The sequence below is a fragment of the Temnothorax nylanderi genome, unplaced genomic scaffold (assembly GCF_030848795.1).
Source record: "Temnothorax nylanderi isolate EJ_2023f unplaced genomic scaffold, tnyl_v1.0 TNYL_tig0008_pilon, whole genome shotgun sequence".
NCBI lineage: Eukaryota > Metazoa > Arthropoda > Insecta > Hymenoptera > Formicidae > Temnothorax > Temnothorax nylanderi.
Genome location: NW_027249070.1, coordinates 328,395 through 352,180, shown reverse-complemented (window position 1 = coordinate 352,180; position 23,786 = coordinate 328,395). Strand labels below are relative to the sequence as shown.

The 23,786-nt window shown below is 36.2% G+C and overlaps 2 protein-coding genes across 5 annotated transcripts; both read left to right on the top strand.

The window, feature by feature from the left end:
* The first annotated feature begins 279 nt into the window (after positions 1-279).
* Positions 280-4,925, top strand: LOC139783185 (C-mannosyltransferase dpy-19). 2 transcript variants are annotated; one of them, XM_071722321.1, is made up of 9 exons: positions 280-400; positions 500-612; positions 1,617-1,754; positions 1,838-1,906; positions 1,977-2,336; positions 2,437-3,256; positions 3,325-3,487; positions 3,590-3,718; positions 3,784-4,925. In XM_071722321.1, the coding sequence occupies exons 1-9, from the start codon at positions 301-303 to the stop codon at positions 4,001-4,003; spliced, it is 2,112 nt and encodes a 703-aa protein (XP_071578422.1). In that variant the 5' UTR covers positions 280-300; the 3' UTR covers positions 4,004-4,925. The 2 variants fall into 2 exon arrangements, with proteins under 2 accessions (XP_071578422.1, XP_071578430.1); XM_071722329.1 differs by lacking the exons at positions 280-400; positions 500-612 and having other exon boundaries at positions 1,676-1,754; positions 1,981-2,336.
* A 354-nt stretch (positions 4,926-5,279) lies between these two features.
* On the top strand, positions 5,280-23,620 carry LOC139783167 (uncharacterized). Of its 3 annotated transcripts, none has more exons than XM_071722304.1 (9): positions 5,280-5,500; positions 5,582-6,025; positions 12,808-13,032; positions 13,262-13,839; positions 18,471-18,651; positions 19,287-19,421; positions 20,019-20,505; positions 20,821-21,088; positions 21,508-23,620. In XM_071722304.1, the coding sequence occupies exons 3-9, from the start codon at positions 12,810-12,812 to the stop codon at positions 21,880-21,882; spliced, it is 2,247 nt and encodes a 748-aa protein (XP_071578405.1). In that variant the 5' UTR covers positions 5,280-5,500; positions 5,582-6,025; positions 12,808-12,809; the 3' UTR covers positions 21,883-23,620. The 3 variants fall into 3 exon arrangements, with proteins under 3 accessions (XP_071578405.1, XP_071578410.1, XP_071578401.1); XM_071722309.1 differs by having other exon boundaries at positions 5,280-5,515; positions 5,604-6,025; XM_071722300.1 differs by having other exon boundaries at positions 5,280-5,515; positions 5,595-6,025.
* Positions 23,621-23,786: the final 166 nt, after the last annotated feature.

The window sequence follows — 23,786 nt, the reverse complement described above, 5'->3', positions numbered from 1 at the left end:
CAAACGGAAAGAAAAGAAATTTTAATTAGAATAAAAGCGGAACAAAAAGTCAAAATATGGAATGACAATTATTATATTTTTAATCTTACAATTAGTAAGCTTCAAAGTAGATTTTATTTATAAAGTTAAGCATTTATAAATAAAAAAATTGTACATTAAAGTAATATTAACGTAAATTGTGCAGGTAAGTTTTTCCGACTAAATTTCTGTTTTTGTAAAAAAAAAAAAGACAGTAAGATTTTGAAGAATTTAAAACTTGGCGCCGTTCTTTGTGGACAGATAGTAGTCATGTGACCCACAATGTCGAAGATGGCAACGAGGAGTGACAGGAAACGTAGAGTAGCCGAGAAACCGGCACACGAGAGCACCGCTTTTTATCATTGGGCTATAAATCTTTTGGGTAATAATATTCGCTTTCCCGCATAAAAAGTCGAGCTTCCGGCGTGATCTGCGATCGAGAGATTGTTTAAAAGTGAAATAATCTTTGTTCCAACGGCAGGTCTCGGTTTTGGTTGTTTGCATCGCTGGCATGTATCCACGCTGTTCGAAAATGACCGACACTTCTCTTATCTCTCGGAAATCGAACGAGAAATGTCCTTCAGGACTGAGATGGTATGGATAATAAGTGATGATATTTTATAATCATACATGACATTTGCGTAAATCGATCGTGTAGAAATTTATATCGACCAAATCGAAAGTCGAAACGCTTTTGTTCACATCTTCAAATCGAACGTTGTCGAATGCAATGCTGTATGTAGGCAACACCAAAGATCTCCACAAACGCATAAATAAAACAAATTATTGTGGATTTATTATTCCTCGAAATGTTTGATAAAATGTTGAAAGTTGTACTCTTATCCCTTTAATAAATAATCGTCACAGCATTGGGGTCACTATTCTGACGTCAATTTATTGGAAAATGTTAATCGCTGCTTCTACAGTGCTGAATCAATCACACGTTTTATCCTGTCTTGGGGAAGAAAAAATAGTGCTAGGTCAGGATTGTAAGGGAGACGGCTCATTTAAGTCCAGATACCTGAAGTGACCAAAAATTTCTTTGTGAAAATGATGTATAGAATAATGATGGGGGTCGGACCTGGTCGGACCCATTAGAAAAAGATTTATACTCACCATTTTTTGTTATATTACTGGCAAACAAACTGGTGTGCTATTTTACATTAATTTATAACGATTTCACCAGAATAGTGGCAATATAACTAACAAAAGAATAGGACTATCAGTTTCTTCAGTGCTCGAAAGCATGCTCGTTCGACATTCGTTGATTTCTATTCAAAAGTGTTTTATCTTCAAAGATATTTTCATGCATTGTTTATGCGCCAATAATAATTCAAAACTATTGTTAGAATATCCATTTATTAATATTGCATTTTAGTGAATACTAAGTTGAAAGCTTGAGGAAATGTTCGATGTTGCCTATATATGGGAAACGCCTAATTTAACTTATTGTTAGCTCTTAAAACTATACAGTTGTCTGACAATTACAATTTTTATCTAAAAATGTTTAAATGAGAAATTTAATTACTAGTGATCGAGAAGAGGTGATAAGTAAAATATCTAAATTGTATGTTAAATACAGCTGTTTTCTTTTTTAGGGGATGTATTATTCCTATTATAAAACCATTGCTGAATCCAAGGATTTTTTCGACGGAATGGACAAGCTCAGTCACGACAATCTGTCAGAGTACAGCAATGTCATTGATGCCAGCAGAAAATATAGTCTTTTACCTGAGGTAATTCTTCTCGAGAAAATTTCTTCTCAATTATCCGAATCTGAATATAATGATAGATTTTTATACTATTATTTATTACATAGATTCTAGCAGGTTTCCTTTATCATATTGCAAGGAATCTTGGTGTTATATCTCAGGAACAATGCTGGCAGGTAAGACTTGAAGAATTTCTTTGTGAAACGTACCAATTTTACGAAATACTCACAAGTTGATTACTTTCAGATAGAAAGAGGAGATGGTTTGCCACCTGTAACTAGCTGTGAAGGGCTGGGTGTACCTGTATACTTCTATTTAGAAATAGTTTGGTTTACCACAGTTATCACAGCAGCAGTACTCTTTTACTATGCAACGTACTTGAGTAATTCCATTTACGGTGGATTTATAACAATTCTGTTCTTCTTTTTTAATCATAATGAATGTACTCGCGTTCAATGGACACCGCCGTTGCGAGAAACCTTTGCGTATCCTATGTTGCTTTTTCAAATGTATAGCGTTACTATGGCTATCAGAAAATATACAAAACATGATACGGCAAAAGAGCCAGCTTCGTTAAGGAACAGAACTAGGCAAGGACTATTCATGGTGAGATATAAAACAAGTATAATTATTAAGTATATATATATATATATATATAACGTATAAAATTGCTTTTATTACAAATAACGGTATTTTGTTTTTTCAGGATATATTTGGCTCAACAATTTGTAGCTTGTGCACTTGGCAATTCTCACATTTCGTTTTTACTACGCAAATTGTAGCCATTCTTATATTGAAATGGCTGAGGATCGTTCCGTACGAGTTCTATAAAAATTTTTGTATGGCACACGCTTTAGCAATCGCAGCGGCAACTAAAATAACAAATGGCACTCTTATAATCTGTTCACTTTACACGTGCATCATAATCAGTAGTAATGTGGCCAGTTTTATAATGAAACTGTCTCGATTTCAAAACATCAAACGAGAAATTATTCTTGAAATTGCCATAACAATAACTTTTACAAAGTGGATAAAATCTTACGTTCTATATTCTCAAGACGACGCCCACGTGTTTAATATATTGAAGTCCAAGTTAACGAACTATAGAGATTTCCATACTATGCTTTACACGTGTTCCGCAGAATTCAACTTTCTACAGTACAAAACTTACGAAGCGATTATTAAGACCTTATTATTACCAACAGCAATACTCGTTGGAATGCTCGCACTGTATTACTGGTACAGAAACTTTAAGACGAGCAATTATCCATTTTGCATAGAGGCTGATATGGCATATAACGGCCTACAGACCGGCGCCTTCATCATCATGGCCATTTTTATTATGAGATTAAAGCTATTTATGACACCACATCTCTGCATAATAGCTGGTGCCGTGTGTAGTAAACGATATCTCGAAAAAATCGGTTTAAAAAGTGAATTTATGCGGCTCGCCATTGTTATTCTTTTACTAGGTGGCATGTCGTATCATGGCATCGACAGATTCCAAGAGGAACGCGGATTCATAGGTGATTATATTGTATTATCAAATTAATTGACTTTCTGCAGCTTTTAATTGCATGTTATTTTTATACAGGTGAATATAGTAATATTGAACAAGAAGAGTTATTTGAATGGATAAAAAGTAATACACCGAAACACGCCGTATTTGCGGGAAAAATGTCATTGATGGCGAACTTAATGCTGTCCACTAGCAGACCGATCGTCAATAATCCTTACTACGAGAGCAAAGAAATGAGGTATATTTTAGATCAGGAATTAACATTACTATGATACTACTTGTAGAGTTATATCTATATATATATATAAAATTTATATATTTTATTTTTATGATATTGTAGGGATAGAACTATGAAAGTTTATGAGATTTTCAGTCGAAAAGATGCTGCCTCTGTGTATACCTCTTTAAGAAACATGAAAGTTAGTTATGTTGTATTAGAGGAACCATGGTGCCTTGGATTTGCAAACATGTAAGTATGAGAAAAGTATAAGTACGACAACAATTGTGTAACATCGAATTCTTTTATTTCTTCAGCCCGCAAAGATGTCAAATGATCGATTTATGGGACATGACTGATAATGGAGCGGCGAAAGCGGTGGACAAACCGCCTCTATGTCCACTTTTATTCAAAGGAAACGCGTATCCGTTCAGAAGAGCGTTCGTTAACAATAACTACGTTGTGTTGCAGCTGGATTATTCGCATTACGTAGAATTTAAACCAAAGACTTCTATGCCATTGCATTATCAGTTCTAGAATTCTAGAGTTCTACGTTTCCAAAAAATAAGTAAAAATTTCCTCAAGAGAATATGGCATACCTCGTGAGAGACTATAAAAGCCTATTTTTCTTAAAACAGAAGTATTATCTATATGAAAAAAAAATATATACATATATTTTTATAACATAAAACGCAGGTTATTCTTCAAGTTGAATTTAAATATTAATATTCCGAACTTGTAAAAGTTTATCAAGTTTAGCCTTATATGCAAATTGTGAAGGGGCATTAAAATATTTTAAGAGACACTCAATATTCCCGATATTATAAAATTTAGGTTTATTTTCTGTTTAGTTAAAAAAATTCAATCTTTGTTTTAGCATAGAAATCTCTTAAAACATAATTTATATTGCAACAATTAACAAGATGCAATGTGTATATTCGTAATATTATATTTGCTAAATTTCATAATAATGAAAGCAGTTGTTAAGTTGACTAATAAGAATGAACGAAAAATAAGATGAAGCCTCATTTCACAATGTGATGTACATACTTGTGATAATTTTCCTATATTTAATATTATTGCGCACTTATATCGATATGCTCGATATAAGTGCGCAATAATATTATCGATTTTTGACGGCGCGAATAGTTTCGAATATACATATAAGTACTATATTTAATCACATATGTGTTCATTTACCCGCTATATGACATAAGACATATGTGCCAACATCAAGCACTATTTATATTTGTATAACTATTAAAACACATCTTTCAAATTTAAATAAATTTCTTATCAAATAACGAGCATTTCGTAATACGCATATTGGACAATAATTCTCCACTTTAATATCGATTGTAGGTACTTATTAAGATCGCACATCCATCGTAATATGATCATACATGTTATCGTAATTGTAATAATGAGATTATAAATAAAAAACAACGTACGAAAAAAAGGAATTGTTATAAGAAGGCAAGAATGTATCTTTCTCTTTGCTTAAAATACAAAAAAGCATGCTACAAATTTTTATTATATTTTGAAATTTCGATGAACTGAAAAACGCACCTAAAAAATTTACGTTTTCATACATTTTTAGCATGTGAATGATCTGAAAAAAATCTCAAACGCGCGGGATACCCGGAAGAAAAATCGAACCACACGGCGAAGATAGCTCCGTTATAACGCACATAGCATAGCACCTTCACTCCGTAGTTGTAACAGATAGTATAGTCGAGAGGCAATCTTTGGTATACTACGTTGTGCTGCTGACCCAAATGAATCCTACTGGCCGCCACTGCATGCCGCCAGTCGCCGAGTCGCCAGTCAGTCCCGCTCCGGGCTTCTTCGCGTTCGCGGCAATATTGGTCGCTCGGTCGCGGTTACATTCGAATCCATTGCATTAATTGTCAATTTTTTTAATACCTAGCGATCGAAACGCACGAGTGTCAAAATTCTTTTGCAAACATCGTTTCGTCCTAATTCTTCTCCTACCGTCACCACACAGTGATTCTTCTTCTATCTCTCAACAAAGTGATTTCTTTAAAAGTATTTAAAAAAAAACAATAGTGTTGATTACTATTAGTATTAATTTAATTTTAATCGATAAATTAGATTTAAACGTTAGTTTTTCAAGTTTGCGCACTGGATATCGATGATCCATTTCGGTCGCAGTGCGTTTCTGCCGATTGATCGGTGCTTGGTCCAGAAATCAACGAAAACAAATTTCTCGTGACTGGTGTATCGTGCGTGTTAAAACGGTGCCCCTCCTACTCTTCTATAAGTGAAGGCACTCCCGGTTTGCGATTACAGCTGCCACTCGTCAAAGTTAAAGGCACGGATAGACGCGAGTTGATCTGGAAATATACATCGTGGATAGTGGAGCAAGAAGAAGGAGTGGCATTTCGTGCATAATGTAAAGAGAGCTGATGCCCAAGCGAAGAAATCGCAGGACATTACCAGGGGACCAAACATCTGTCCAGAACGCACGCATCCCGCAGGCTCGTCCTAGCGATGCGACATTCCACGCTGGTCCCGCGTAATCATTGACAATTGGCAGTAAGCAAATTGAAAATAAGTAAATATAGTAGAGAAAGTATAAGATTATGATTTGACCCACTAAAATTATCTCTCAATTCCAGTGCATGCATTCCAGTTATGCAAATACAAATTATGTAGACATTACACCGCAACACACCGTTGTTCTACTAATGTAATTTTTTATATTTTTCGTCAAATCACATTGCATTATTGCAATGCCTCAAAATGAAAAGCAGATCGCTCGGATAGTCGAATTAGTCTTGTTTTGTCTAATTTAAATTTCCAACTCTTTGACTCGGGCATGGCGGAACGTCAAGGACGTGTCTTCCTCGCGTCCTTGCGTCGGCTTATGGACGGTGCATTAATTCGCTCAATGAGCGTAACAATGTAAATGCAGTCCTCAATCAGATAGACCGCCCAAGATCGCTACTCCGCTCAAGTACCGCAATTTCACGGTAATATCCGCTCCACCTTCGCGGAATATCATATCTGCGATTGTTCCACGGTACACGGCACGGATTTTGAATATGTATAACGCGTGCGTTTCTACACGATCACGGCAGATGTGCAATTTTGTAAGCACGTAATCCGCATTTGCATCGGAATCCAATCTGCGTAACGTGGACTCGTTCTCTTGCACAACGCGCGCGTACGCGCACGCGGTTTCGCATAATTTGCGTCTCACGAGTTAGCAAGAGTTCGTTAAACATTGAATCTTTAATCAGTCGCGTCATTACGATGTCAATAGCGAATGCGCGCGTAATCGTCTCGCGCAAACAGAACGAAGAATAACTGTATGCGGATGAATAATAATAGAGTACGTACGTTTGCATTCTTCTCGGGCCTGTTCCTCGTATTGTAAATCGACTCTCGTAACGCTATATCGAGCATCGGCAACGGAACCCTTCACAATTCGCGTAAAACCCGTTCCTCTCTGGCCTCAAAACCGCGCGGATCACTTGACCGGGTTGAGTTTAGGAATTTGGCACGTGCCAAGTGTACGCATACATATTATAGTTAGAAACATTTCTTTTACTTAAACGTTTGAAAAGGAAAAAGAAGATAGAGAGAACTTCTCTCTATCTTCATTAGTAAAACTTATAAATAATATAAAAACATTAATTGCCATAGACTTTCAACACTTTTTTCTATTTTTTTCTTTAACGGATTTTCGAAATGTTTTATCTTTAAAGAAAGCGTTTTTGATAGTACTGATAATGCAGTTTTTTAAAATTATCCTCCGCATGCAATTTTATTTTTTGACCGCAGAAAATATATTTTGCACATAGTCATATCTATATTTGAAACAGAATTTTGATCTTATTCTAGTGAATGTACGTAGCTAATCATGGTGAGCGAAACGACGAGATCAACGGTATTGGTTACTTTCTCAAAGCACGATCGTATTCGTAACCTACTTTAAACGGCGATGCACTAACCGGGTGCAAACAGCAGACCGATGTTCGTGCCAAGACTCGAATTAGAAAGATCTAATTCGCTTTAGCTATAGGATTCTGTATCTCCTTCGCATTGCCATAACGTATTCTACAATTATTCTACAAATTAATGAGAAATTGATAAAATTTGTACAGTAAATTTTCTAATTTTCGATTTTAGGAATTAATCTGAAAATATGCCATGTCTTTTGAAATAAATAGAAAAACATTTTTTTTATATAGGAAACCAAAGTCTGGTATTAAAATTTTGAAATTGTTTAAATAATAATTAAAGAATGTAAACAGCATTTTCCTTATTCCTTAAAGTATAAAAGTATAATTACTCTTGAAGAAAGTCTCGGCAGAACCTTTTCGAATCGCTCGAGCACTTATCTAGAAAAGCAAAGCAAATACAAAGAGATCGACGAAAACTCGTTTCGTTGCAGCAAATAGAATTTCTAATCTGGTGATGAAGTACTTTACAGAAGAGTTTACTTTCTGGTTTGCCTGTTTTTGTTACCTGCTCGAGAGGTGGTCCCGACACTTGGTTGGACAACCGTGAAACATAATCCCAAGGCGGAGGTCGTTAGGCATTCTTTTGGAATCAGTTCTTAAGAATGTGTGTGTGTGTGTGTGTGTGTGTGTGTGCGCGAGAGAGAGGGAGAAATCAAGCGAGAAGCAAACTAGAGAAAGGAGGAAACACGAGTAGTAGGTGGTTTATCGTAAAAGTTTCACATGACCGAGTTAGAGCCCGAGTCTACTCTGCGACAATGACTATGATACGAGAGATCATTTTCACGTGGGCGCCACGTTGGATGTACGTTGCACGTCCCAGCACGTATTAATTGGACGAAGGCCATAATCATAAACGTAATTCCATCGTTCGTCCGTAATATTTCGCGTAATGTACACGCGCACTCATGACCGCGACGATCATCGCCATTCGTGCGCACTCGTGCTATTGCGCGCATTCAAGTCACGGCACTTACCGGCATTTGACCGCCCTGCTCTTCCGCATCAACACGCTCGGATATCCCATCAAGCATTTCACGTAATCTCTAAATATCTGTTGACATTTTAAAGATAAGATTCTTTGAAAAATTCCAACTAAATTTTGCCAAAACAACAAAATAACTTTATATTTTCAAATACTTAAAAATATATGAATGATACGACAGACAGTAATAATATAATCATTCGCACCGTTTCGTAATCATTTCAGTCTCGTTTAAGCTTGATATGAATGTATCTGACTTAAACTTTACAAAAATTGAGTTATATGTATATAATTATATACATATATAAGATATATTCAAAAAGAAAAAAAGAGAGGGAGATATTTGAAGCATAGATTTTTCAATTTTAGAATTAAAATTCTAGAAAAGCAAATTCGATTTAAATAAACAATAAAGAAATTGTTACTTAATCGCGCAATTAATTTTAGATACTTGATTCATAAACACTTATTTTCAATTGGAAACAACTATAAAGTTTCTGGATTTTTATTTAACAAAAATTGATTCGATTTTTCGGTTAAATAATCCAATATTCAGATATTGTAATTTTTCAATTTCGTGCACTTGTTAGTATTGAAACAGAATCACGGCTATCGTTATTATGCTAAACCGGTTGCGCAAGCGGAAGAAACCGGGTTAATTTTCCCGCGAGTGATAACAATGTCGCCCCGAGGAAACTGGACCGACTGGATAGTAATCTCGCGTCGCTATTATATTCAGCTCGTATAATTGACTCGTCCTTGTTCGTTATTACACTTTTACGTGAAGGAGTGGGCTATTTTAAGGAGGAAATTTGCATTCAAGTTTTGCCTACGATAAACTTCGCGAAAGAAGACAAGAAGAGTTACGCGAAGAATCTCTCGACATTGAATTTTACGAGCCACTATAAAAGTCGACCCAATTATTCGTTCTTTAAACATACGTTAAAATTAGAAATGTGAGTCGAGAATGGTTTACACGATTTGACTGTTGTTACCGTTATTCAACCAGGTTGAAATTCCTTCGTGAGCGAGGCGACATGTTCGGTGCATTAGTAGGAAGTCGATTCTACTTCCGCAATCCGTACCGCTTTTAAAGTGTCTCTTTTGTATTGTATAGCTTAAACGGAGACGAATGGCGGTTTAATTTCATACTGTATAAAACGGACTCTTAGAGAGCTTCCTTTGAACTTGCGCTATTTATATAAGAAATAAAATTACACAGAATTTATTGTGAAATTGTAGAATTAATTATAAAAAGAAATATTATTTATATGTAATAAAATACAATTATGTAACTAAAATAACAATAATGTATTTTTGAAATTTCACTTAGTTTTTATATGTAATGCAATTCCCTCCAGTAGAACTTAATATTTCATACATATAACTTATAATATGTAATTAAATAATTTATATGTAATGAAATATACTTTTTATATATAATTAATTAAGCTTTATACGCAATAAGCTAGTATAATTTTCGATTCTTTTAACAATTTGTACTCATAAACAGTTAATAAAATTTATGCTTTCTATGGTTTTGCGTCAAGTGTTCTACGCAGTGTGGGGTTAAAGGTGGGTATATGCATCAAGGTGCGTCCATCGGAATGCATTCCGACATGGGTATATAGGTATAGGTTTGCAAGGTCTGACTTGTCAGCGGGAGGCGTATCTCTCTCGATTAGATTGGAATGTCGAGAGGTGTAGAAGCGACCAAGGTCAGAAAAACAACTCGTGGAGATGAACCTGAATCGTCAAAAGGGATGCTGCCGATCCTGTGGACCGGCGCCCGACCTTGTTTTGGTGGAGCCAGGTACCGGACCAGTTTCACCGATAATATCGCCACAGAAAAGAATGATCCCTGGGAAGATGCGTAGAATCCTGAGGAGTCCAGGATTCACTGTTACAAGTGCGGTTTAAAATGACTAGGACAGAAATTGACCCGCGTTTTCTTCGTATATATTTAACTCTCAACGCAGTTGTAGAACTTAGATAATGCAATTCATATCATTTTAAAATGTATTATCAATAAAATATTTAAAAATTCTTTATAACTTTCGAATGAAAAGATAGCATAGCAGCATTTGCTGTTGGATGCATTGCGTGGATGTGAGACAGTGTATTACGAATAGATCGTGCGGTTACCAGTAGTTTAACCACTTTTTGTCTGTATATTTATCCGAGCGTCATGTCAGTGACAGTAAATAGGGAATGAAACCGAGGAAAGTCCGACAAGTTTAGACACCGATTGGTTAAATAGTTGAAGCGTATAGACAGGCAAGAGATAATTTTCTATTTAATCAATATTGCTGGTGGTTGCCCCAAATAATTAAAACGTATATAAATAAAAGTAAAGAATCTCCTAAACATTGTATTTTTTTTTATCGCTGTCTTTCGTAATTTTAATGTCTGTTATTGAGTAATATGGTTTGATAACTTTCCATAATATAACAATCGATTATGCAATCTTAAACTAAACACATCCACTTCTATTCGTTTTTTAATCATTTTCTATTCTGTTACCACCTGTTATTATTTTACTATACTAACTACCGCTTATATGTTAATTGTTAAAAATCTGAAGACTACTCCGTACTCGCTGTGCTTAAAATTCAAGTACTGAAATATATTTTTCCATTGTTATACTAGATTATTTTTATATAGCATTTTTCAGGCTGCAGCAGTTGATTATCCAATTTGCCAGAGAAAAACACATAATCGTTTTTATCGACCAAGCGTAATGAGAATATTTATTTATGTTTGCACGTGAAAGTGCGCGCATCATATTGTAAAAAAGAAAAAGACTCGCAGGCATTTGGAAGTATGTACACATTATGAGATAAAAGATACATATCATATTTACTATTCCTTGAGCAGAAAATTTGATGCGTTTTCGATAAGCATCCGCGTGAAAGTACAATTACTCGCTCGCCATATTTGCCAATGTTTTATAGGAAACAAACGGTATTTCCTCATATGAATGTAAATCACAGAAAAAAAAGTAAAAAATGTTTACATTTATAATGTACGATAATACGCTGCGTGATCAATTTTTATTACGATATTTATAATATCATTTTCAATGTAATAAATTTTTGTCATGATATTCATAATCATTTGCGAGGTGAAAAGAACTTGGATGCAACATTCGAAAGGCACCTCGAGAAATGAATGTGCCGTTACGCGATCGGAAATGTATCTTCCTCTTCCTATGTGTATATCCGCATCTTGCGCGTAACTCCGGTAACGGGAAAGGGCCCGACATCGACGCACGAGGGGACCATTCCTCGCGATTCAGACGGAGGGGAAATTTGCTGCTCAACATGGGCAAGAGTCGACTTGAACGACAAATTAGACCGCGACGCTGGTACGCTGCGGAATAGAAAGTTGCCTCGACGCGACGGTATAGTGTGAGGAGCGTTGAGTAAAGAGAGATGGAGAACATGTCCTGACTTTGTACAAAAAAAAGAAGGAATAAGGAAAAGAATGAAAACAGATCTTCTTATTTTACTTTGCGATAAAAAGATAATCCTTTAAGCACACAGCAAACATTTATATATATATTTTCCTAAAAATCTCAAAATATGCAGACAAGTAAATAATAACAGTCTTTTAACGTATTATAAGGACACAATCGTGATAAAAACTTTTAATCAAATAATTGTTTTTACTTTCTAAAAATTATATATATATATATATCACACATTAGTATTTTTATATATTTTTAAAAAGATATTATCTCTCTGTACTCTATAAAACAGATTCTAGTAGATGGAGAAAAAGAGAGTCACAAAGGAATGAGGATAGGGAAAGGAGATACGTGTCATGTGAAAATGTCGCATCCCCTCCGCGCCATTCTCCGTGACATTTATACACCCCGTTGCCACTTCCATCGCGTTAATAACTTAACTGTAACCGCCACTGCCGCTGATTAGCAATAATTCGCTGCTCTTCCTCGCGCGCAAATATAATTCGACACGGCGCGTTAATTGCCACAACGCAGGCTTTCATCGAGATTAGGATATATCGCTACTCTCACCGAGAACAGTCCTGCATGCCTCATTCCGCGGGCGCGGTGGAGGACGAATGCGAGAGAAATTCCAAACAAATTGTCTTGTCTCCATTGGTCGCACATATAACATTACTTGCTGTGGAGATGCTGATACCTGACTAATATGCTAGATATATTACTGTTCAAAAAGAAATTTAATGCAATGAAAATTCAATTTAATACAATGACAGATTTACTTATGTGACACTATACCGCAAAATCGTCGGTATAGTGGTAGGATACAATTATTCATGAATTACAGTATAATTAATCATTAAATGAATAAACGTTGACGGCCTTTATTCTTCCTCCGCAGAGATGCGAAGCGAAGTGGGCGAATGGCTGGCCACGTGCGTAGGTTCGCCAATATGCATCCTGCTGCTGTCATGGTCCCTATTGATCTACCAGAATCAATCTTCATCCGCGAAAAGAAAAATTGATGTGCTGACAGTCGCGATTCTCTCTCAAAGTCTCACGCATCAATTAGGATTGCTGCTATACGCCATTCTCACTTTGATCCGTCCAGCGAACCATTTTGGAGGTAACTGTAATTATATTGCTTTGCTGATCTTTTAGTACAATATATAAATACTCTGTGAATATTGCATTTTATTTATGTTAAAATAACATATCCTATTATTAATCATATAAAATAGCAACATTTTATTATATTCGGCGAAACAGATTAGCCTGGCGCCCGAAAAATATTACGCCAATCGAGCCGTACAATTCTTCAGATTGAGAGAGGTAACGACTTTTCTTTGTCACAGAATTATGCTCAACTTTGGTCTGGGTGCTGAACTCGTCGAGTATCCTTCAGGAACTAACCTTGACGTCGATCGCAGTGTTCGCGGCGATCAGCAGTCGCGATGATGTTATCAATCTCACGAAGAATCACCTCAAGTACCATTTGGTGAGCTTGAGCGTCATCAGCGCCTGCATCGGTGTCACTGGCGTTCTCAACTTCGAGCCGGAGACCTGCGTTTTTCTGGCCCACGAGATCTCCCATAAATACGGAGTCTTCGTTAACTCTCTAAGGGGTCTATTGGCTCTCACATCTCTTTTCGGCGTGATGGTCGCACTCTTTAAAAACCTCTGCCGTCCACCGACTTCTGAGCTGCTCAAATCGGTCTCAGATCTGTCCGAGGCAAGCTCGAAGAACTCTTCAGGAGCATTCGATTGTCACCCACAACATTGGGATCCCTCAAGCGGATCGTGCACCAGTGGTTCAACCAACAGCAGGGCGTGTTTGAGGAAGAAGAGGGTACAGGTGGACGAGGCCAGCGGCAGATCTACCGTTTACAGCATACTTTTTGTCTGCTACGTCTTCGAGCATTTACCTATCTTGGTAATTATATATTTTATTGATTTACGATTTATTCTTACATTTTACATTTATCTTCTTTATTGTTTTATTCAATTACTTAAATTAAATATCATTGCAATTTTATTATTATTATATCTTTATACTTCGTGAGATCTATAATAGATTTGATAAACATAATTGCTATGTATCATAGCGCATATATAAGACTGATTTTTACGCTATTAAATTGACGATAAATTAAACACAGTAAAATAATCTAACATGCTCGTAAACTTAGCATGTCATTAACTGATTATCTTAAAAAAATAACAGAGTCAACTATTATATACGGAATGTCGCGAAATTCTTTCCATATTATATATTATATCCTTTAACGAATTCTTTCTTTAATAATGCTCATAATTTACAATTTAATGCTTATTAACGCAGAGATATTTTCCTAAAGAAAAAATTTCATTATAAATTTACCAATTATAAAAAGAGCCTATATACGAATAGCTGCTTACTTTTCCTACGAGTTGAAAGTTAATTCGACGAAACAGGAAACTCGTTTGCGGAAAATCATTTTGATCGTTAGCATAATCTCGTTACGTTAAAGATCTGAATTGCAAAATCCGTTTCTAATTTATGTAAAAGTATAAAATGTAATCCAATGCTATCGAGATCGGCGCGTTTTTCCACACGATTGGTTTAATTATTATTACTTTCGAATTGGAACTCCAACGAACTGGCAACGCTAATTGTCGACTCACAGTTGAGATTTATTAAAGGACACGTGATTTATTAAATCGTTCCTCGATTGCGGCTAATCCGAACGTTTCTTTGCTCGGTAGTGGAATCATTTTTTACGCGAGCATCTCGATATAAGAAATATTTTACAATATCCTCGAAATTGCGCGTGCCAAGACTGCCAAGTCGACCGTAGCAACGTTACGTAGTTAAAAGTGGCCGGCCTAATTTATGGTACGTCCTTGATTATGCTTTTCAATAGCGAATAATAGAGGATATTCTGCAAGTTTTTTAAACTGAACTACAGTCTGTCATTAACATGTGTTTTTCGAGCAACATAGAATTTCTCATTAATCACGCATAATACCCAAGGTCCAGGAAACTTTAAATCGTTTCGTCCCTCTTAAAACAAAATGCCAGATACTTTTTTGATAAGGAGAAGAATGGTGACGTAGAGAAATAACGTAATTGCAAAATTCTATTACATATTCCAAATATCACATATCTGAAAAAGGTTGAGATTTTACAATTTTTTTATTTGCCGTGAGTCGAATTGTTACAATTAGTCACGCCCCTGAAAATTTCATCGTATCTCACATCAAATCCGATACGGTGGTCGGTCGAATTGTCCGATCGCCGTCACAGCAATTACATCAGTACAATTACATCAGTCGGGAGGATTTTCATACGACCGAGCGCGAGCCGGACGCGAACTTGGTTTCGAGCATATACCGTCACTGCCATCACTGTCATCCGGAAGCGAGACAGACCCTTTGCACGTAAACGCCACTCCTCCGAGAAAGTGGACAAGAGAAACAAAGGGGACCCGAGATGGAAAAAGGGTCGGCTCGACATAAAGCGAAATTCGAAAGCGCGATCTTAATTCGAACGACGACCTTAATCGGCGAACTAAATTAAGAATTCGCGCGACGGCACCGGTCGACGTTCCGCAAAAGTCGTCTCGTGGAGAAACTCCCATGACCTTCCTCATTAATATTAATGATCGCGGCTATTACATGCGTGACGCATACTATTTACATCGTATAGGGACAACGCGCGACCAATTAGGTTATCGCCAGGTAGGCGTATCTCGTGTAAAAAGTCGCGGAACGAATGTTAAAAGATTGTTCTTATATATTATTTCAATCGTCATAATACGCGCGCGATCGCAAAATGCGAAGTGAAACTCATGGTACGTTATTCACTCGTCGCTACTAACTACCTCTCTTAACGAATGATATTTTATGAATCATCGTTTTTATAATTGACGCGGTATCTAAGAAGTTACGAAATGAAACGATTCGCCGCTCGATACACGTAAATCCATGCTCGAGATTCGCACGTATTAGTTCGTTGAAAAATAATAGTCGGAACACCGTTCGTCGAAGTAAACACCGTTCTCCGCTTACACACGCGCAAACAGCGTGACGGCCGTTACACTCGTGTTTTTTGTCTAACGATTAAACTAAATCACCGGTATAAATTTTAATTACAAGCTCGAACAAAAATATATCGACAACCGCATTAAAATACGCATTGGTAAGATCAACAAGCTTCTATATTTTTTTTCGGCATCTATATATACTGATTATTTTTAATGCAAATAATCTACGTTACATTTACCTCGAAATTCGTAATTCTTGAGAAACTTTAAACCAATGCGATGGTTTCTCGCATATTAGGCAATTATTATCGGAGCTTCGATCGGTCTGAACGCATTTTTAACAAACGCGAAGAGCGTGTCCGCGGCGGGCGTTACGCTCGCATTTACCAGCGGCAATTAAAGTAAAACATCAATCCGCGCGGGATCAGTACAGGTTGATGAGGCTAAAACCAACGCTGGAGAAACAATCAGATGGAGAATAAATTGTAAAACAGCTGAGAAAATACATATGGGAAAAGGAAGAGAAGCATGACGCGGTTCTCCATTTATTGTAGCAATCGGAGCGATGTATTCGAGATAATAGAAAAATGAGAGATTATAAGCGGAATATTAGTTTCAATTAAAATTAAAAAGATTTAAATACAAAATATTAAAATAGATTATTTAATAAAAATTATAAAGATACCGACATAATCTTGTATCAACTTCACAATGTGAAATAATACAAGAAAAGAAAAAAGGAAATTTAATTTTTTCGCTATATATCACTTCCACGTATTTCAAAATCTATTAAAATACTATTGTGTAATATGTATAAGTATGAGATATAATTTTGCAAAAAATAATTTTACGCACATGTCGTAACATTCCAAAAGAGTTAATAAGAGATGCAATATAACAGAAAATTTATGATTGTGGCAACCATCGCGCCAACCGGAGCGATACGTGTTCGAGAAAAAGAGAGAGAGAGAGAGAGAGACGGGGTCGAGAATTGCGCGTGCACTTTATACACACTTACACGCGTACATAGTGCCGCTCTATTCTCTAATTAAGGTACAACTAGTTTCGATTTCATACCTCGGACTAGACCAGCCGTTACTCACGTAACCAGCAGCGGTACTACCGCACGATATACCGTTCGTGATCGTGATAGAACATACAGTGCGAGTACAAAAGTACACCGACTGAAAGGAAGGCCTTGTTACTCGTAAATTAACGATAATTTGATTATCTTGTCGCGATTAAAAATTTACATAAAGCAGCAGTAAGTGTGAAAGCGTGTAAAATTATTTACACGAACAAATTATCTTGAAAAAGAAACACACTTCTTCTAAATTTGTAAAAATATGCATTCTATAACCTTCACGTAGAATTATATTATATATATTCCAAAAATGCGTACATGTATAATTTTACAATTACGTAAATTTAAGGTTTACACAACAAATAAAATATTTTTTAACTTGTTAGGATTAAACAAAATTGAATTAATTCGTAATTAAAATCAACTTTCTATTTAAGCAAATATATGGTTTAACATATTAACCAATATGTTGAACTTTGTCAAAATAAATTCCATGGCTATATTTGTAAAACCAAGGATTTCAATTTTATGACAAAGAGATTTCATTTGTCTATCGTGTCATTTACAAAAAAAAAATCGACAGGATCATCCACCATCGCTATTATATTTTTGAACAACATTGTAATAATCGACGAAACGATTCACATATCGTATAACACGTATGTTCACAACACAACGTACGTAAAATTGCGTACCTGCTCGCACGTCGCATCATATCGCATTGCATCGTACACTTTTGCGCGTACTTTTGAAAGCGCGACCGCGGAGTTTTCACCGCAAATTCTTGCGCGAATCCACGGTTATAAACGAAAGTTTTTTTTGTCGTAACCCCTCCGTAAGAAGCCTGTTCGAATATTTTCAATGTGTTTTTCTATCTACGAGATATGACACTTTCGTAGAGTCGAAGACGCTATAGATATCGCATGATTAGGTATGACACACAGACATCCGTCGAATAATTAGCCACGTGTAATTGACGCGATCCGAATGTTCGACGTACATGGTGGATTCCTCGCAGCGAAAGCTGGACCCAATTTCTGAATATAGAATCTTCTTGACACGATTTCTGGTGAAATTTATTAACGCGAAGAAAAACCCGCCATGATCTAGAATGCCTAGATTACATTACTTACTTACGTTGCATTAGGCGCAACAGATTGCAGGGATACCGTTTTCTATACATTCAACCGTAATGACCACATTCGATTAATGATTATCGCATTCATAAGTGTTATTAAAAATATTGAACATACTCCGCGCGCCCTCATAAAAATATTATATATAGTATAATAGCAATAACTGTATTATATCTCCCTATTATTACATTATATATATTACAGTGTTGTGCTGTATGTTCTGTTGCAAAATTTATGGATCTTTTTATACAAGTTGAATAATATTATTTTGAAGCATGATAAATCTCTTTTTAAATTAATTAAACACAATTTCCTATAGATCATCTCCATTAGACCGAGCCTTCTAAAGAACTTTTGCACAGCCCAAAATTTGGCGACGTGGCTGCCACTGGTGAAGGATACGCTGCTTCCGGTTTTCCTGGCTCTCTTCGACAAGATGTTCTGTCGATACGTGGCCAAGGTGTATACAAAGCAGGATCACGCAAGGAGACTATCGCACGGTGCGTCTTTTTTTTCTATCGCAAAAATAGGTTTCACGGAAATTTTGTCGCATTTCATAACACAAACGGAGACACTACGTGATTTCCATTCTTTCGTTAAGCAAAAACACACTGACCTGTTCGCCGTGCGTGGGAAAGTAAGACGCCTACCGTGTAATAATCGTGATACCTGCCCGCACAGCGATATTCCGCGCGACAACCGGCAATTTTTTTCGTTAACGACATTTGAATGATTTGCTCGACCATATTTTCATTTTGCAACATATGTAACTATTTGTACAGTTTCACGTGTATTCCCACGATTGGCAGCCGTTGGAGGATTTTTAAAATTAAATTATTCATTTTTTGCATTCTACACATTTTTGTTCAATGTAAATTAATAAGATTTTGAAAATAAAATTTAAATGTATATACATATATAAAAATATATCGTTGAACGACTCTAAGTATTACTCTGTTTCTAAATTAAAGTTTTAGAAGAGTTAACTTTTTATTTTTCCAAAGGAGGAATACCGATTTAAATAATTCATATCATTATTACATTTATTGCAATTAAAGAAAACATTTTTATGACATAGGACTTAAAGCGAAATTTGTCAATGTAATGAAATTTCTCTGGGAAATTTCTCTTTCAGGCGGTATAGACGGTAAATTTCGACACTTCGAACAAGATACCGAATACAAGCTGCAGTTGAACTTAAATCACGGGTTAAAGTTTCCTCTGACTAACGGAAGCCTCTACGGACGGTTGCACAGCCATCAGAACAGAGGTGAGTGAGCGAGATTTAACGATGCGAAAATTCGATCACCTGATAGTTCTCTCTCCCGGCCTATATTGTTAATTGCGACGTTTCGTGCGGCTTTGTTAATGCACCCATCGAACATCTTGACGCGACCACGTTAGAAAGTCCGAGAGGCGAAACCTCTCATCTCTCTCGCCTCCGCGTGTTCCACCATACCACCACAACTACTACCATTACCACCAGATGTATCAGACATTATATACAGGTTACTGTAACGTGAAAAGCTGAATATTTCAATATTTTCGATAGTGATGCTTTCACGAATCCGGACAGTCTCCTTTTTACTATCAGTTCAATCCGATGATAATATTTTAAACCACGAATGACAACTGTTGATTTTTCCAATATAATCATTTTTAACCTAATTGAGACTTTAATCGACTATACTGGCAATGATTATAATCGTGGAAACGTCGTGACAAATCGTCACCCCAAGGATTCGTTCGACCAAGGATTCTGGTCATTCTAAAATTGATGTAATTTTAGATGTTTACAATATAAGCATTTTAATTGAATAATCATTTTTATTTACTCAATAACTCTTCTTATGTTCACACATTGCAGCGAAAACCGGCACGATTACTATGGGAATTCAGCAACACTATCCCAAGACGCAATCCATGAACGAGGACGGCAACTATGCGTCTTTACCAGCGGAACTATCGTCCTTCACGAGTTCGACCTTCGAACCACGTCAGGATAGAATCCCCGAACCGCCAAAGAAGAACTCAGTGGAACAACAACAGCCAGGGTACAGCAGAGGACCGAGACTAAACGAGAGCTTGCACGAGTTAGTTAGTAATCGCAGGAAGATCGGCAGCACCGATGTCTTCGGGCAGAACATGGAAAACTTGGTGCAACTGGAGGATCCTGCGAGCAATCGAAAATTCCAAATCAAGAATCTGGACGAGATTCGCGAAGAACCATCCAGGCGACACGCTAGGAGCGTTCTCGGTCTGGAGAAGCTAATTCTGGGGCTGGAAAACAACCTCCAACAGCAGCACTATTCTAGAAACGTTTTGCGCAGAAATCAAAGCTTCGACCATGCCAGGTGCTACTTACTTGTCGGTTCGTTCGCCCGGTACGCTCTCGCGTATCTTTTAGCGTACCTTCACTTTTACCTGTGCCATTAAGCCGCCGTCACGATATACGGCAACTGGAAAGTGAGACGCAAAGTTTCCTATAAATTATTCAAAATGCATGTTTCTACGTACATCATACGTATATGATGACCTACATTCATCAACTGATCTTTCTATCTCACGAATTTTAATATAAAGTGCGTAAAAAAATACATTTGTAAATACATACGTATATTTTTCGTAAATTATTGTTAAACTATAACGCTTTTCTCTCTCACACGTAGATATCGACCTATGCTCGACACGAGGACCTACAATTTGAAGAAAGAAGATGATCTTGTGAAAGAGAATCTTCAACAAAATCTTCATTTAAATCTCCATAGACGGGATAGTCACTGCGATGGATATGATAGTTCCGATGATGAGAGTTGCGATCTAGAGAACGGTGACTTCGACACGATGAGCTCCTGCAGGAGCAGAAGCAGAAGCTGCTGTTCCGTCACTACGGTTGCCAATGATGATTTCGAATATTTCCAACGTAAGGAAACCAAGGTAATTTCATATAATTAAATCTCGCCATTTCTGTAAATTTTTTATAATTTTTTTCGCACTTTGCAATTTATCCTAAAGCAAATCGCGCTAAATTAATGAAATTTATTATTTATCACGTCAAATAATTTTTTCTCATTTTTATTCGTTTAGATATGATTTATTTGCTTTTTATTTGCTTTTTAAATAAATAAATAAATCCATTCACCGATAGCAGTTAATGACTAGTTTCTAGATTTTAATGTTAAACGCAAGAGAATGCAATACGTGCCAGAGGCACTTTCACGATGCGAGAAAATGCATCGTTCTAGTAGAAAAAAAAATGCTTGCCGCTGACGGAACGTTTCATCGGCCTTTTCGCGGCGATAAAGGCGCGCGCACACTTACGTAATCTCGCATCGTGAGAACGTCCTGTTTTACAGGTGGAGTTGCTGCCCTCGAAGCGAACCGGCGAGGTAAAGGTCAGCATGCGATCTTTCACGCCGCGTATCATAGAGAACGGTACTCCCGAGGATCGGGAGGACAAGATGTGCGGTAGCAATACGAAGCTATCCGATACGAAGCCTAGCATACAGTCCTATCATTTGAAAACTAAAAGGATTGCGCCCGGTTATTCGATGAATGACCTAGATAAGCTGATTATCAGTAAAAAGTTGCCGAATCTCTCGATGGAGAATCTGAAAAGCATCCTGAAGAACTCTGACGTGAGTTATCTCGACAATGGCGACGTATGCAAACACGACATCGGCGGCTCGGCACCGGACTTTAAGAAGATCTTTGTCACCGAGTTCATATGAAATCCACGACACTATTATACAAACTGTTCATAAACGTGGAAAGACTGTATTCATCCTTGCAATGTAGCAGTGGCATAGATAAATTTGATACAGACGGAAAACATTCTTCTTGGGACAGAATGTGTGAAAATTCTTTCGTTTTCAAAAGATCATGTTGATAGTAAAATTCAAAAAAGTACATAAATTAGAGCATTTAGATTTATGACAATCTTAATTCATTAATAGAAAGAATGATTATTGACATAAATATTTACATCAGCTATCGCACATTGCGCATATTCTCAAGGCATGAGAAATCGTCCTGTTGTTTATATAATGCGAAATCTACATTTTTTATATAAGCATTTTTTTAATTATGTCGCATCTCCGAACTTGTTATCGTAAGTTGCGATCAATAAGCATCGGATGAACGTACATGCAGTTATTGTAGACGTTCACGCAGCATCGTGCCTATTTTTGTAAAAATACTGTAAAATACTTTACGATACGTAGCGAATTTATCTAGGACGGGGAGTTGATTATGTAAACGTTACTTGTAAATATTTTGTATATTTGTATCACAATATTTAATATAGCGATTATGTACATGTATACAATTACGCGTGGTTCCACAATTAATCTATTCATTTGTCATGAAGAAATGACGAGCGGATTGTATAAATTAATCATAAATATATTTTATTCCTGGGTTTGTAAGGAAAATATCAGTGATTGGCTTTACATATCGTTTTGTGGCAAAACTAAAGTTACTTTAGTACAAAGTAAAAACTTTGTCTCAAATTTCCATATTTTTTCCATTAAAATATTTATGTGATCCTTAATATAAGCTCAAATAAGTGTATGTGAAGCTAGCGTCTCATTTTGCGGAAACTCACAAACAATTGAGAGTTCTGGCTTCCTTTTCAATAGTTCTAGAGTTCCTGATAGTTTAAACAAATAGTTCTAGAGGTCTGCCGTATAAAAGCAAAAAAATTAATTATATCTAAGGTACTAAAAACAAAATTACAATGTAATGAGTATACCGAGTTAAGACGCCAGTTGAATCCAGTTTATGTAAAATACTTTTCGAGTAGTTCTGAGCATATTGAAGAATTTTTTAAAGAGTTCCGAGCGTTAGGATCTTTGTGTTATATTTAAAAAAATTAATATTATCCGAAAAGTAATCATTATGACGGAACAAGGTGAGACGCTGCGTGAACCTAGCGTCTCAGTTTGTACCGACGCGTTTTTTGGCTTTAATGGCCAGAACTATTTGTTTAAACTATCAGGAACTCTAGAACTATTGAAAAGGAAGTCAGAACTTTCAATTGTTTGTGAGTTTCCGCAAAATAAGACGCTAGCTTCACATACACGTCACTGTTTCGTCACTGTCATCGACAGAGAAAACAATATATAAAGATATCTTATCAAGTATTACACTTACGTGCAGAGAGAAAAAAGAGAGAGCTACAACATAATGTTTCTATTTCCAAACTATTGATATTATCATTTTCTTCCTTTAAAATTTATATTAGGACAATTAGGAAACAAAAAAAATTATAGATAAGTTCCTCGATGGCTCAGATTCTAGAAAGCTAAAAATGAATGAAAGATGCAATGTGCACCTAATACGTGATTTTATAATTAAAATAATTAAAACGCTTGCTGTCAAGAAAACCCGCTGTCAAAAATAAGAAAGTGAGAAAAATATGTATAAGATAAGATAGTACGTAATAATAAATAAAAGATATATATGAAATATTTAATTAAAAAGTATAGAGATGTATAATATAAGATTATTCACTTTTATAAGTTGTATACTTTTGGATATAGATCAGCTCGATATAGATTTCTGAGCTTTTGGCGACTGGGTAATGTCGAGAGACGAGAGAAAATTAAAATTGCAAAAATTATCCAAAAGAGGC

Coding starts and splice junctions, on each gene's coding strand:
- LOC139783185 (XM_071722321.1), top strand. CDS start 301: ATGTCGAAGATGGCAACGAGGAGTGACAGGAAACGTAGAGTAGCCGAG. Junction 2,337..2,436: donor CTAGGCAAGGACTATTCATG/GTGAGATATAAA, acceptor TTGTTTTTTCAG/GATATATTTGGCTCAACAAT. Junction 3,257..3,324: donor AGAGGAACGCGGATTCATAG/GTGATTATATTG, acceptor ATTTTTATACAG/GTGAATATAGTAATATTGAA.
- LOC139783167 (XM_071722304.1), top strand. CDS start 12,810: ATGCGAAGCGAAGTGGGCGAATGGCTGGCCACGTGCGTAGGTTCGCCA. Junction 13,033..13,261: donor TCCAGCGAACCATTTTGGAG/GTAACTGTAATT, acceptor TCTTTGTCACAG/AATTATGCTCAACTTTGGTC. Junction 19,422..20,018: donor GCACAGCCATCAGAACAGAG/GTGAGTGAGCGA, acceptor CACACATTGCAG/CGAAAACCGGCACGATTACT.